The 16,272-nt window shown below is 39.7% G+C and overlaps 1 protein-coding gene across 13 annotated transcripts in view; it reads left to right on the forward strand.

The window, feature by feature from the left end:
* The window catches only part of DMD (dystrophin), a 2,044,659-nt gene that overhangs the window by 747,624 nt on the left and 1,280,763 nt on the right, over nucleotides 1–16,272 (forward strand). For all 13 annotated transcript variants that reach the window (XM_044996713.1, XM_044997415.1, XM_045002732.1 and 10 more), the window contains one exon: nucleotides 11,551–11,701. In XM_044996713.1, coding sequence (XP_044852648.1) covers nucleotides 11,551–11,701 — 151 coding nt within the window. The remainder of the gene's footprint in view (nucleotides 1–11,550; nucleotides 11,702–16,272) is intronic.

Consider the following 16,272-nt stretch of genomic DNA (forward strand, 5'->3'; position numbering starts at 1 on the left):
TTCCTAAGTAGTTTATATCCACCATTTAACTCTGGATTTGATTTTATCAAATCGGTTTTTGTCAGCAGTACAGTGTCGGACTGTTTTTTCCATCAGTGAAGTCAATGGAGTTTTCTGTTGACTTCACTGGGTACTAGACTGAGCCCTTAATGAAGAATTTAACTCCTTTGTGTGTCCCCTTATAAAACATATGTGAACGTCTTGTTTTGAAAAGAAAATATCATCATGGTTACATGTATTTTTACTTGCAAGATGAACTTTTGTTAATTTTTCTTTCTAGTGCTAATCTTAACATAATTTTGCTTTTCATAACAAAATGTATAAAACAGAAAAACCCATACATAGACATAGAATCAATACATTAATAAATACACAGAGAAAACAAAAGCCAAAGAACAAGACTACTAAAGCCAAAATATATTTCTCAGACAACATATAGTAAAGATGGGCCTTAAAGACAATCCCAGATTAAAATACATCCAAGCCTGAGCTGCTCAAAATATAGAAAAATAATTTTGTTTAAAAAAATATAGAAGTTGTTTCTTTTGGCACTTTCAGACCTGCTCTTGAAGGAAAGATTGTGGCTTCAGGTGGCAGGTCTGGAAGTTGCTCCTGACCCCCTTAAATCCAGACCCATCTCCTTCCCAATTGAGAAGGTGGGTCTACGGGGCTCCCTTGGGCTCTGCGCAGGTTACCAACCCACCCTCTCTCATTCCAGGGTGGAGAACTGGGTCCAGGGAGTTCTGGCACTACTATTTTGTGAGTCAAGGACTATTCTCAACTCCTGACCACCAACATTATAACCAGCTCTATTCAAGATTCACAAATATTATAATTATGAGTACACTGAGTGCCATTAAAATTGTTCCCTTTACTACATCATGGTGTTTGCCTTCATTCTGTTTCATGAATTTTATTCCTCTATGTAATAAATGTCAAGATTTTAATAACATCACCGCACTTCAGAGAAGGTCCATGCTGAGAGAATGAGCTCTGCTCAGCATTGTACCTGACAATATAAAAAGCATTAATGGTGCTAAAGCTAAAGATAACTATTATCGTTCCCATAAATTGGAAAGTTTTAATGCCCATGGTGAAAAGTAGGCATGTATTGAAGAATGTGCAGAAATGAACAATGGTTGATGAACATTTTGTGATACAATGTAATTCCCCCCTTGATAACTGATAAAACTTTCAGAATCGATAAAGGTGACTGCTGAGTCACTTAACTCTATCAAGACAGAAATGTTCAGTAAGGCTATCGTACAGTTTCATTTTAGTCTATGTATAATTGTGGCAGAGTGGTTCAGAGTTTGAGAGAACCTTATTCTAATCATTAATCTAATTAACTAATCAGGTTCATACAGTAATTTCTCAAATAATAATAAGCCTCCAGACCACTTTGATATGTCAAAATAACTTTGTTTCATTTAGAGCTGCATTTGCCCTTCTAACTGCTAAATCAGCTGTACTTTACTAAGCAACATTTTGGTATGTCTGCACTGCAATTGAGAGGTGTATTTGTAGGACACGGGAGCATTCTCAAACTAGCTCACTAAAAATAGTGGTGTAACTGTGGTGGCTACCCAAGTATGTACCCAGGGGTCTGGCCAGGATTGTACTTAAATGTCTAGCCTATGCCACCATGCGTACCACTGTGGCCACACTCCGACTTCTAGTAAGAGAACACAATCAAAGCTAGCTTGGCTGTGCCTATGTGTGCTGCAGTCGCACCTCCTAATGACAGTGTTAGACATACTTTACACAAAGGGTAAAATATAGTTACTTGGATATTGATAGTGAAAGGCTTTTTTTAATGTAAAGTTGATTGGTCAAAAATATTGATGGTAAATACCAGATTGCATATTGTACCTATTTGTATTTTATGAAAGACACTGGCCCAGTTTTCTTTCTGTACTTCTAAAATGATATACTAGATTTACTGTCTTCTGTGATTTCATTTAATTAAAAAAAAAAAGAGAGAGAAAATTAGATAAGATTAAAGATGGGAGAGAGAGGGGATCATTTTAAAATTAAGGAACACTGAGGGCTTTTTTTTTTAGGTCTCTTTCAGTTGAAAGTATTGTTTTCAGTTTTAATAAGAAGAGAGACCTATAAGAAGGGCAACCTGCTTAATTGTTGTAGGCTATGTTAACCTAAGTCTCAGTACCCATCAGATTTTCTGTCTGATATTAACTCACCCTGTAATAAGAAGTTACTGTCTCCTAACCATGTGCTAACCAATCCATCTGCTTCAGCTGTTGACCTAGTTGTCTTTTATATGACTGATATAAATGTAGAGCAACAACTATAATTTTGCATATACATAGTTAAGCCAGATAATTGCGTGTGGAATAGCAGAGTGTATTGCTGTGATGCCTCCTTCGATTTTGTGAATCGGACATTGAGTTGTTACATGTTTCATGGTCTGTTCTGGGTGAACACCGTCGCTCACTGGAGAATCTTTAATTTTCCATTTGTGTTTCAAGTATGCGCATCTGGCATGGTTTGTGAGGATACGGTTTAGGGTTGCCCATGAGCTTCATGGCAGATCAAAACCAGGGATATTCTGCATCGAGTCTTTCACAAGGTGTTTATTTGTGACTTCTTATAAATTCAATTCAGCTTTCCAAGCTTCATCAAGGTTGAAGTTGCATTATAGAAGGTTAGATGGTTAGAAGGTTAGCCCAAAAGGGCTTACACGACTTCAAGCAGTAGTGACCAGATGTTGTTAAAATCTGGGTGGATGGGAAGACATGGTGGAAAATAACAGCCTTCATATGGCCCACTCTGTTAAGTGAGAAATCACGACTAATGGCATCAACCTGGTGACCAAACATTGATCAGTGATCTCCTGGTCTTCAGAACAACTCAAGCACCAAAACAGCCCTGTTCAGGGCGAAGTAACACGCCACATAGGTTGACCTGGTAATGGAACAGAATGGGGAAAATTAGGTACAGGGCTAGTGTATCTTTTGTTGTTTGGATCCACTATATACTTTTTTCCTGCAACTGGAGTGGTTGGCACAAAAGGTAAAGGAATGGATTAAATATTAGAGTTTATCCCCAGCAAACCTTAAGGGCCTGATCCAACTCCTATAAAAATCAACAGATGTCTTTCAGTTGACTTTTATGGGAGTTGGATCAGGCCCCTAACAGACACAAATCTTAAAAACCAGATGGTTCAAATGCTCCACAAATCTTTTTCTCATACAGTACTGTCAGCTCTTGAATTTAAAATTAATAGACTATACATTTAGTTTGAATAAACGTTAGCAACCTTGGGAGTTGAAAATGCTGATGTCTTTACATGTGGTACATGCATGAAGGTCACATGGGAAAGCAAGCATTCTGCTTTTAGACAGTTGAACATGCTCTATTAATACTGCTTTTTAAGAGTTCTTTCTTTTTCTCTCTTTCTTTACAAAGGAACATTTAAAAAAAAAGATTCATAACCTTTTGTTTCTCTACCTTTTAAGTACTGATTATGCATTCAAATAAAAATTCTGTCTTTGGCAAATATGGACAGTTGCTACTCTTCTGTGGAAGAGTCTACTCTAAACAAGAGACCGATCAGGATTGTAACCTTGAATTTGAATCCTGGGAGGATGGGGTTATTTTGAATTCAAATCCTTGGATTTAAACTTGATCCTACTGGTATGATTTAAAGACTGGACTAAAACTGCAAGGAGCCTATTCCTTTGTTCCCTTTTACATGCAAATGTAATTTCATAAAATGAGTAATTCCCATTAATTTTTAGGCACACTGAGCTGAGGTCTTAATTTCCACAAATCACCACTGTCTAATCTTGAAAGAGTTAAACTATTTCCTGGGTGTTCTGTCACTTGGAGCTGAAATCTCACAAGCACGGCTCATAATATTTTTGTCCGCAGATTCTAGTCCATATTCAACTTCTAATCCAATCTTGATATTCCAGATCCTAATGCTGCTTCCTTGACTTTACTTATTATTAAACTTTGCTGCAGCTGTCTAAAATTGTTTTAGTATATTGCCTATGTAAAGAAGTTCTGGGTGCTTTTCAAAATCATATTTGATTTTGTATTACCAAAAAAATAGATCAAGACATTTCTGTTGTCTCAGTTGGCAGGGAGATTCTTAATTTAAGACACAGACTCTATAGTGAGGTACAAAACTATGAATTTGGGCTGCACTGTATAGCTGTTCGCATAACACTCGTGAAGACCTATCCTAGCATGCACTGTGCTCAGTGTAAATCTGAAAAGGATTCTGTAAGGGTATTTTCTGTTCTACTCAGGAATCTAGAGTGGATATCTCTGGAACATTACAGCTTCTTTATTTGAGAGCAGATTATGGAAGAGGGAAAATACTCTTAAATAATCAGGATTTTTAAAATAAAACATTTGGAAGATCCAGTTTGTTTGACTCAGAGTGGAATTTCAGAAGTGTCTCAGACAGATTTTTAAAGGTGTTTGGGTGTTGCTGTACTCAGCATTGCAACACCTAACTGATTTAGGAGCCACAGACTCATATTCAAAAGGGTTTTAGGCACTTGGGAACCAAATCCCATTGACAGTCAATGCTTCCTGCTCCAAAATTGATGTGCAAAATAAATATCCTAGGAAATAAAATTTTTGTGCTCTGTAATAAACTTAATATTTCTTAGCATTATTACACATTTTGTTCAAATGTTGCTCACATACTATAAGGACCACTCACTTATAACATTACAATACTGACTTTCAAACTACTGGATTAAGTAGAAACCATCTGAGTTCTAATAGTGACACACACCACTGCAGTATCTGAGCCATCTCCTAAGGACTTTAAAAACAAAAGAAAAGAAACTCCATCTCTTCCTTTACAGAAGTTAGAAGTAAATGCTTAAAACATAATTAAAATTTATTTTTTTGATTCTTTAGTATGGGGGAAATGCAGTTTAGGAATTTTAATTTATTTTAATAGTAGTAGTAGCAGGAGTAGTAATATATATTGCCATGATGCCTAGGAGTTCCAGCCATGGACCAGGACCCCATTGTGCTAGGGGCTTTACAAACATGGAAAAAAAGACCCCAAAGAACTTACAATCTAAGACAACAGATGGATATAGACAGACTGAGAAGTACAACAATGAGGCAATACTGGACAATATACTGCCTATAGTGGTCTCAGCACACCAGCAGCCTAACCACTGTCAAGTTTTTTGTAGGCCTCATGGCAAAGGAGAGTTTTAAGGAGCATAATGAGTTAGTTTTGTGGATGTTTCCATTGAGCTTCTCCCAAGCATGAGAGGCAGCATGAGAGAGATCACAAAGATGCTCATTTCAGATTTTAATAACTGGGAGATGGAAGCTGGCATCATGGTCAGACAGGAGGTGGGATTTGACCTATACTGAATGAGAGATGGTGGTAGAGTGGGGACAGGTGATGGGCTAGAAAAATGATCTTTGCAGCAGTGTTCTGAATAGATGCAAGAATTTGTCAAAGCCAAAGAAAAGGATTTGCAAACATGAGATAAGAGCCTGGATGAGATGTTTAGCTGTGTGGATGGGTAGGCTGAATCTTAGCAATGTTGTTCAGCGATAATCTGCAATACTTTGATGTAGCCTGGATGTGAGGACCTAGAGAGAGGTCTGAGTCAAAGATGATACCCATGTTATGGGCCTGAGTAACAGGTAGAATGGTGGTGGTGTCCACAGTGGTCAATAAAAGAGGTAGCCGGGAGAGTTATATTCAGAGCTTTCATTTAGACATGCTGAGCTTGAGTTGACAACAACACATCCACAAGATGATGTCATAGAGACAAGTCAGGATTTTAATTTGGACAGCAGGACACAAGTTTGGGATAGAGATAGTGCCCATTGATTTCAATGGGTTTTTTTCCCCATAGGCTTTTGTTCTGTTCCTTTCAGCCCTAGTGAAGTACTATCTGTTTAAAATTAAGCAATTACAGAAAAAGGTCTGTTTATTGTGCACCTACCTGCTTTAGTGGTTATCCTTTCAGAAAGGTTCTTTCATTTACAGCACCTAGAATCAATACACAAAGTATAGGATTAAGTGGTGAGTTGAGAAACTTTAAAACAAAAATTGACTACTACAAATGAACTTACCTATGGCTTTGTTTAAAATAGCTGTTCAAAAATGATGAGATTTTTTGATGCTGACCCTCCTGTTTTTCCAAGGTGTGTGCAGGGCCAGTGAAAGGATGTTTTGCGCCCTAGGCGAAACTTCCACCTTGCGCCCTCCCCCGTCCCCGAGCCCCTGCCCTGAGGCACCCCCCCCCCGCGGCAGCTCCCCACCCCTCCCTGCCCTGAGGCACCCCCCCCATGCTCCAGCTCACCCTTGCTCCACCTCCTCCCCGAGCACGCCGTGGCCGCTTCACTTCTCCCGCCTCCCAGGCTTGTGGCGCCTAAGCTGATTGGCGCAGCAAGCCTGGGAGGCGGGAGAAGTGAAGCAGCCACGGCGTGCTCGGGGAGGAGGTGGAGCGGGGGGAGCTGGAGCGGGGAGTTCCCCTGCATGCCGCCCCCCCCTTGCTTGCTGCAGGCGGCGCTTCCCACACGCCCTCTGCCCCAGCTCCCTCTGCCTAAATGCCAGCAGCGACCGGGGCGGCCAAAGATCTGGCCGCTGCGGTCGCTGCCAAAGAAAATGCTGCCTCCCAAATCCTAGTGCCCTAGGCGACCGCTTAAGTCGCCTAATAGGTTGCACCGGCCCTGTGTGTGTGTGTGTGTCCAAAAGGATAATAAGCCTGCTAAACATGCTGTGTGGGAGGGGGGAAATACCATCAAAGTCAAATTGTTAAAAAGGGAATTACTACATGAAGAAAATAAAAAGAAAAGAACTAGCTATCTAAAATCTAAACTATTCTAACATAATTCTGTGCATTGATTTATATTTATATAAATATTTTAAATTTCCAAAAATATACTCTCACCTGAAATTTTGCAAGATATCAGTTTAAGTGGGGGTATTAACTTCTCATAAGAAGCTGTTTCTCCTGTGCACAGAAAGCAGTCTTTTAACATGGGTGATGTTGAATTCTCTACCTACGCAGTAGTAACATTTTTATACACATTTTTGCAAAATCAATTTATTGCTTGAATTGTGAAAGGTTCACTTCATTGATATCTTAGTTCAGGTTGAATAGTTGTTCCTACTATTAAAGTTTTATAGCACTTGTTTTCAAATATTTTAAGCTATATACATGGGCAGATCCAGAAGATATGTCCAGTGTCAGTTTCTGCTTGACATATTCAACACCAGTTGTTCTCAGCCCATATTTAAACCATCTTCTGGCTTTTGAGACTTGCCATGTCATCTGTTTAACTACATACTGGGTATTTATGTTAAAAACATATATATTAATTTTTCACTATGTATAATGATTACTATCAAAAAGTCAATATTTGCAGTGGAATCTTCAATTATTCCTTACATTTAAAGTTGAATATGTGCATAGTAATGTTTGGTAAATATTAAGTAGCTGAGAACTTCTTCTATAAATATTTCAGACTATTTTTAAAAAATGTTCAAGCAATGAGAAAATTAAGCTTATTGTGAAATACAAAAGCTATACCAGTCTACCAAAATTAGATAAAATATGTGCTTGATGATTTGGAACAAATTATGATTATATTAGGAAAACAAATAACTAGAGCTGTGTGGAGGATGGAAATTTTCATCAGGAATTTCAAATTTTTTCTTCATTTTAAATCAGAACAAAATTTAAAAAAAAAAATGAAATTCTCTGCAAAGAAAAATTCAAAATATGTCTGTGTGCCACCTGTAACTGGGGTACCACTGAGTCCCCCTGACCCACCAGCCTGGGCTCCCTTTACAAGGTACTGCTGTGACAAGCCCCCTCCAGCAGACATACAGGTAGGGACACACCCAGCTGTAGCTACACACAGATGCTGAGATCACCTCTGCATGGGAAGGCTTATAAGGCACCTCCCAGTTCCTAAGGCATCCTCCCTTTGAAGTGTAAACCCAAAAGTATACCTTCTTGTGCTGTAGACCGTAAGCTCATGAAATTCACCTCCTCCTTCAATGTGGGGAAATATATGCAACAGCTTTCTGCCCCCAGTTTTGATTTCCACACACTGGTTTTAGACAAAACAAAAACAAGGATATTACCAAAAAACATAGATGTAAAGTGATTATAAGGGATAGCAAACAGATCAAAGCAGATTATCTAGTAAATAAACAAAACTGCAATCTAAGCTTAATATACTCAAGAGATTGGATAGGAGTAGCAAATTCCTTTCACAGGCTAGAAATCCCTCTAGCCTGGATTCAGCCCTCCTCCTCTAGTCCAGTTCCTCAGGTGTTTCCAGCAGGGAGTCAGTGAAAAACCACAATGATGTCACTCCCTTGCCTTAAATAGCTTTTGCATATGGCGGGAACTGTAACGGTGTGGGACTCACCGGTGTGGCACCTCCTGCTGGTCATCCAGGGATTTAGCATTTCCAGCTCCAGAGCGCCCTCTGCAGATCAGTGTCCTGCTTACCGCTGGGCCTGAGTCCCTCTGGGACATTGGTGCCCCTTTCAGGCTGGGGTGTTGCCTCCTGGCAGTACCCCCACAGATCTGGGTCTTTTCTCCCTGGGGAACCTCCACCCTGTATCCCCACTTCTCCTCAGACTACGGCTACTGCCAGTCTCGACCTAGCCCCCATTCATTGGGGCAGACTGCAGTGTAAATGCCACTCATCACCGGCAAAGGGAATTTGGACCTGCTGCCTCTTCCTACCCTTGGGCTGCCCTCTGCAACGCCAATATCCTTTCCTTGGTCTTTAACAAGGCCTGTAGCCTGGGGGAATTCCAGGCTAGACCTCCCCAGCTCCTCTGGCCTTCCCCCAGCCCTGCTCCACAGTACCTTTCTTTGCCCTTTACCAAGGCCCGCAGCCTGGGGGGTTTCTAGGCTGGAGTTCCCCAGCCCTGCTCCAGTCTCAGTACCCTGCTTAGCTTCTAGGAAGCCAGGTCCTTCTCTCTCAAAAGGCTAGAGACAGTGTGTCCTAGTCTCTGGCCCTCTGCTTTCTTATAGGGCCAGCTGTGGCCTGATTGGGGCGTGGCCCCACCTGTAGCTGCATCCCCCAGTCAGCCTGGCTTTTCTCCACTGCAGCCCTTTCCCAGGGCTGTTTTATGCCCTTTGAGGCAGGAGCAGGGTGAGCACCCGAAGTCGCGGGACCTCCTGGTCAACCTCCTCCTCGCCCTGGCAAAAATGGCCATCTACGTGACCAGGGAGAGGCGGTTGGCCAATGGAGACTCCTGCGACTGTGGGGCTTGTTTCCGATCCTTAGTCCGTTCACGTCTCCGGGCGGAGTTCCTCTGGGCGGCGTCCGCTGGCTCCCTTGACACCTTCGAGGAGCAGTGGGCGCTGTCCGGGGTTCTCTGCTCGGTGTCCCCATCAGGCTCCCTTCTTATGACCCTTTGACCGCACTCCTATCCCTGTTCTTTTATTAGTTGTCCCCCGCAATTAGTGGGTTTCTGAGGCTCTGTGGCACCTCCCCTTAGGCTGGGGGGGTTCCGTTAGCATGGGGCGGGCTTCGCCCGCCCCATTTCCTGGAAACCCAATAGATACAGAACTCTTTTTGTCTTCTGTCTTCGTTCCCATTCCAGTCAGTGGAAAAACACTGGTATTCCAAGATAGAGTTCAGTACCAGGTGACTTGGTCACATGTCTCAGTAGGGACAGAGCAGCCATGACTTGGAGGTTGTTTGTAGCATCCTCAGGAAGGCTCCCCAGTGGAAGATTAGCATCTTCTTAGATCTTTTGTTCTCCCTAATGGCCCTTCCCAGCTAGCAATCTAGATTGATTGCATTCTAACTAGTGGGTGTTCCCCAGGTGTAAACACATTTGCAATAGAAGCATAGGCAATATTCCTAACTTCAGATACCAAAATGATATGATACATGCATACAAATAGGATAATCATATTCTGTAAATCATAAGCTTTTCAATGATATCTTACAAGACCTTTCTTGCATAAAACCATCTGATTGCTTGAAACATTGTTTGGCTTTGATTTTGATGTTTTAAACTATATATTATACTACATAATATAATACATTTTTTAAAAAAAATAGAAACATTTAATTCCAAGAATGTTGAACAAAGGGTGTTTGAGGAACTATTTTCCTGGTGTTTTTCTCTCAAATTAAATTTCAGTAAAATAAATGTGATTTTACTGAATTGTTTTCAATTTAAACAGAACTATAGATAGAAAATGGTTCCATTTGGAACTCTTTTAACCACCTCAGCAATTAAAACTTAGTTTTATATGAATTGAAATTCTGTAAATATAGCTTATATTATGAGCAACTGTCCCTCCTGTGGAACATTCTCCAGAGAGTCAGTCTAGGCTTAATCATCAACAGCTATTGCATTTTTTTTGAGGAGGGAGGCGTGGTTTAGTAACTAGAGCTTTACAGGACTTTTCCATCAAAATGTTTTTTGAATGGAAAATGCAGTTTCAGCAAAATCAAAATTTTCCACGTAAAAAGAGATAAAATATTTCATTTGAGCTCAGGTAGACCTGAATTGAAACCTTCCAGGTTGTCTAAATGAAACAAAATGTTTCATTGAACCCTGAGCTGCACCCACCTGGGTTGGCCCTGTTCATCATGGCCAATAGAGTAGAACAGGAACATGGGGCAACCAAACTGCAGCTCCCACAGGCACTGACTCTTATTTTTCCTAGTGGGTGCTCCAACCCTGCTTCTCCTCGGAGGCCCTGCCCTCGCTCCGCCTCGTCCCTCCCCCGAGACCCCCCCAGCCCACTGAACAGCTGTGGCTGGTGAGTGCTGAGCACCCCCTATTTTTTGTTGTGGGTGCTTGAGCCCCCAAACACTCACAAAGTTGGCATCTGTGACTCCTCCCATGAGGCCCTGTGACAGTTTATGCGGACATAGCTGGATGTTAAACCAAGCAGAAACAAAATATTTCAACATTTTTTGCATAGAAACTTTCTGTACATTTATGGCCCTTTTAAAAAAAAAAAAAAAGTGTGTTTTGACTTTGTTCCAAATGAGGATTCCCCTCTCCCCTCCCACATCAAAATATTAGAATTTCCCATAGGGTGGAAATTTCCAGTTTTTGACCAGCTCTTAATAGTAAAATGCACTGGTTTGAAGTGCCAGCAATAAATAGATAATGCCCAGCTACTAAAGTGAGAGATTTCACATTGACAGGTTCAAATCGGGCTGATCAGGATGGGCCAATTTCAGTACCACCGGCTGTCTCTTAGTACATTGCCACAGAAATGAGTTGTGGCCCCTGTTTCCATCCATTTGAAAACATAAAATGGCACCTAGGTTGGCAGTCTCAGCAAATGGAATGGGCTTGGAATCCAAACTACCATCTCAGATGAATATATTGCCTTTCTAGGTAGTGGTTTAAACCCATTAGTAGGACAAGGTGGGTAAACTTGCAGTACTATACCAGGGCTGGCTTGTGAGCACCTTCTGATACAAGTATTAAATTTAACTTTTTAAAAAGTGCAAGTGTAAGTAAACCTTTCTGCTTACTGGTTTCTTACATGTACAAATGTAAGTGATGATTTTCCTTGTTTCTAGCTTACATAAAATTCTCATGGACCTGCAGAATCAGCAACTAACACAGTTATCTAACTGGCTAGCAAAAACAGAAGAAAGAACAAAGAAAATTGAGTCAGAGCCCCTGGGCCCTGATCTAGAAGATTTAAAACATCAAGTAGAAGAACACAAGGTAAGCTATTTTACATACGTATGTTACTGTTGGAGTCAAAATATTGTTTAAAGAAGGAACATATATCAATAACCTTTTCACATTTTTAAAGCTCCAAAACTAGTATTAGAGAAGAGTGGGTTGCATTCATTTATTCATTTATTGAAGTTTAAGCTTTTCAGAATGACCAAGTCTTTGTATAGAGATTGCATTGCAATTCAGAATTTTTTAATAAGACTGGGATTTTCTTTATTGCTTCTCATATTCATAATTTACTAGACTAGAAATTCTGGTTGGATATCAAGAAAATAGGCAATTGTAATATCCTTTTTATTACAAAGCATAACATTTCAGATTTTATTACTCCCATGTTTTTTTTCCTCTTGTCATCTTGTGCTTTCTTCTTTGTGTGCTCTAGTAGCAACGAGACACAATTAGTTGTTATAATTGGGATTCCAAAGCTCAATAGCAGTACTGGGACTCTGAGTATGTAGCCCCGGAGCATTGTAAAGTTATCCAAGTGTAGTCTGTAGCTTTGTAATGGAAGAGATTTTTTTTGAAAAATGTATTTAATTATGAAAAATAACAAACCAGGACTTGGGGAAAGAAAGATATTTGACCAAGCTTGTTTGTATTCTCATGTAGAAAAGTGTTTCTTAAATTGGAATGATTAAGAGTTAAAAACTGCATAAATTAAAACTAATATGAACATAGGCAAATAAATTCAATACAGCAAATAAGGTAGAATTCTGGTAAGGCTGTGATAATCACTTTTAAAAGGAGGCTTAAAAATAGAGTTACATAATGCAGATTTTTAATATTGTGCTAAATTCAGTCATTCTTTCTGTGTATTTGTGTGTGTGTGTGTATGTGTGTATATATATATATATATATATATATATGTATATATGTATATATATATATAACATGTATGCATCATGATAGAAGATAGGAAGATAAATGTCGGAAAAAAACATTAAGCCTGGGAGATGTGATTCCGGAAAGTGTGAAGAGATTAAGGTGTCCTTCACTCTGTTAGTAGTTCAAATCCAGTTCAGTTATAGTACTCAGAAGTTTTTACCATCTGATCCCTTTTATCATCTTGGAATGAGTTGATAGTTTTACCTCAATTTGTAAAGGGCAAGTCTTTACATCACAAAACCTACCATCAGAAATTAAACCAATATACCGCCCCGGGGCGGAAGCAGAGGCCAAGAACTGCATGGAGACTGAACTTTTCACTTAACCATGACACAGAAGAACTCTCATACTAGTGAGGAACTCTGGAAAAGCTAGCGGTGGTGCTGTTGATGCTTCCTATGCTGTAATTGGTCTGTGGATAAATAGAAGATTTCAGTTTCCAGGCTTTCTAGTCCAGTCCATCTTCTGAGCACTAAGTAAAACTTTTAAAAAAAAATGGCAAGTAAAGGTGGAAAGATAATCTGGAACTGAAAAATATATATGACAAGTTCACTCAGAAATTGGTTACTGGGTTCTTGTTTTTTCTTTTGACGTGTATGGTATTTGAGTGCTAATGGCATTAAAGCTAATAATTTCTTGTGCCAGTGAAACACCACATTCCCTTTAAGAACTTTGATCTTAATGGATATAATGGGTGCATCTCTTTGTTCTGAGAGTAAAATTCTGGCCACAGTGACGTCAATGGAGTGTTTCATCACTGACTTCAGTGGGGCTAGGACTTCCACCCTAGTGGAGGGTATTCAGAAATTTACCTCTCCCATATACTGATTCCACATTTCTGAATGTGATGAGTCATTTAACATTGTGGATGCATACTTAAAAAATAAAGTTTCAACTCCATCGTCTCTACCAAGGGATCATTCAGACAGTAGAGCAATAAAAAAGAGGTTTTTTCCCTCCCCACTGGGCATAGATTAAAATTCTTCTCAATACTACCTACTGTCTGTAGGTAGTAACTGGAGGACAAGATGTTTGCAGACATTTCAAAACTATCTGCAACATTCACATAGAATTTATTTTGTATTATATTCTACATCAGTGCCCCCTGATTCCTGCAGTATAACAAAGCTGAATACTGCAGCAAAGAAAAAAATTCAGGACAGTATACAGTGTGTGAGGAAAACAGTTGAAACCAAGTTTTATTGCATTAGATATGAACACAAACGAAACAGTGCGTACTTAATTTCAGGATAAGGTATAAGCAATCTCTTGTTTTGAAAGTTTCACATCCTTAGCATGGATGCATACATTCCCAATTACTGCATAGTATTAGTATTGTGGCATTTGCTAGGAGGAACTGGACAGTTCAGAAAGCAGAAATGAGAAGATGACATCAAATTGGGCAGTTACAGCCAGAATGAAGGGTTGGTTTGTTGGATGCAATGCAGCAACCACTCTCTTTCTCTCGTGTGTTTCTGTCATACTTATTCTTTCTCCTTATCTCCCTTTGATTAGTTCCTGGCCCCTTGTTTCCTTCCACACCTAGAATATCTATTTTGTTCACTTTATTTTCTGCCTCTTGACTCAAACTGTGTATCTTTGGTTATTTTTAATCTCCCTTTTCTGTACGTTGTGTCAAATACTGCTCATGCTTTTGAGACTGATACTCCGATTTCTCTTTGTGGGCCCAGGTAGAGTGAGTGAACTCCAATCCTAAGAAGATAAACCATTCAGTAAAACAGATCTAGGATTAATTGTTATTTATGGCCAGGAAAAGACAGAGGAATTCTTACCAGCAAGCTCCCCTTCTTAACTTACTGTTGTACGAGACTTTCAGCTGAACAGTACGGAAAGGACAGTTTCTATCTGAACTGTGCCAAAGACAAACTCCAGAGGGTTTTAGGTCCACAAAAAGGACCATGTTTACAGATCCCACATTAGGTTTGCCAAACTACTTTGGCATAATTGTCCAAGAAACTGCAAAAAAACATGTGACCTGTATTTTAGGTATTTTGCTGCTTCTGCAAGTAGTCTTGGCTATGCATTTTAAAAACTTAAAGAAATCTGCCTACCTGAGAGAAACTGAAGATTGTTAATTTGCCTAGAAAGGCTGCATATTTAAAATTTTGTGATTTAAACAAAAATGCACTTTTAAAATTGTGTAGATTTCACTTTGTACAGTTAAACTGGCTAAAATTTTCAGAAGTTTAGAGTTTTGCTGGAGAATTGTGCAAAATTTTCATTATAAAAATAAAACCTTGGAAAGTTGACACTTTTGGAGTTTGCAGTATGTCCCTAACAATGAAAAGGTATGTGGGAAACTTTCTCCACACTTGGATTTTAATCAAGGTTGACCATGGAATTTTCCCCCCATCTGGATTCCTTCATCAGTATCCCAGTGCATGTTTTGTAATGTTGACCTAGGTTGGTTGGAAATGGTCACACAATTTGACACATGGTAGTGATTCTGGTTATTTTGTGTGAAATTCTGGCCTTTAAAAAACAATCCATTGACTTCAGTAGAGCCAGGTTGGAAAAGTGTTAGCAGGAGACATTTTGACTTTTTTACTAAGGAAGATGCTGCAATTACACAGATCCCTGTGAGCTAGTACAATACTCCGCCTGTGCCTCTTTTGATCAAATTGATAACTGTATATTTTGGAAATCATTTTTTTTTAGAAGTAATGATAATAGTAGACCTGGGAACAGATCTGTCATTAATGGCCTTCAGGGTGGTGGGTTGGGTGGGTTGGTTGGTTTGTTTTGAGAATCTGTCATCCTACCACTGATTTTGATTTATTTAAGATTAATAAGTGTGTGTGTGGTGGCGGGGGGAATACAAGGAGCACACAGTGAGAGAGAGCAGAGAGTCCTGTATTATTTCAGGCTATTTGCCTTGCTTACAGTCTCCCCCTGTTCTGTGTATCGCAGATGCTGGTTACATTTCTCTCTGTATAACATTGCTGTATTCTGTCATGTTGAAAGATGACTATCCTCTGATGATCTTTTGTCTTTGTTACATGACTGATGCCTGCCTCATTCTTAAATGTCTGATATAAATTTGAACTGTTGCCTTGCTTAATCCCCATTGCCTCTAGGCATAGGAAACTAGCTTGTTGGATTTCATTCTGCATATCTGAGGCTTACACTGTGAAAATTGGGGTACTCTCCTGTCAAATCTCTCTTAACGATGTAGTCAGGTAGCTGACTGGATTTTTAACCTTCTGACGTTATAATTGAACCATTTTAACCCAAACACCCCGCTGACTGGAGGATCTGGATATAATTTTCAGACCTGGGCCCTTCTCTGGTTTTCATGTCACTGAACAGCAATTGTACACAGCTGCTCACACGCCTTCCACAAAAATCATATTTGAGTGGGTGGGTATGAATAGCCCCATTTTTCTTTTTTGGTTCCAATTACTTTGATACATGGCACAATTATATGCATCATCTGTCAGAGACAACCATTCTATTCTCTGAAACATCTGTTGTATGCTGCTGTGGAAAAGGGCAGTTTGTCCACTGCAGGCAGAGTTTATTATTTGAGACTATATTGATGTATTGTTATTTTATCCTGTTACTCCTTGATTTAATTGCCAGAGAATCAGTCAGCTAAGTACACTTCTAGTGACAAGAGTGGGGAGGTAGTTCGTGAAGCAGAATAGGAG

This window comes from Mauremys mutica, chromosome 1 (assembly GCF_020497125.1).
Source record: "Mauremys mutica isolate MM-2020 ecotype Southern chromosome 1, ASM2049712v1, whole genome shotgun sequence".
Taxonomy (NCBI): Eukaryota; Metazoa; Chordata; order Testudines; family Geoemydidae; genus Mauremys; species Mauremys mutica.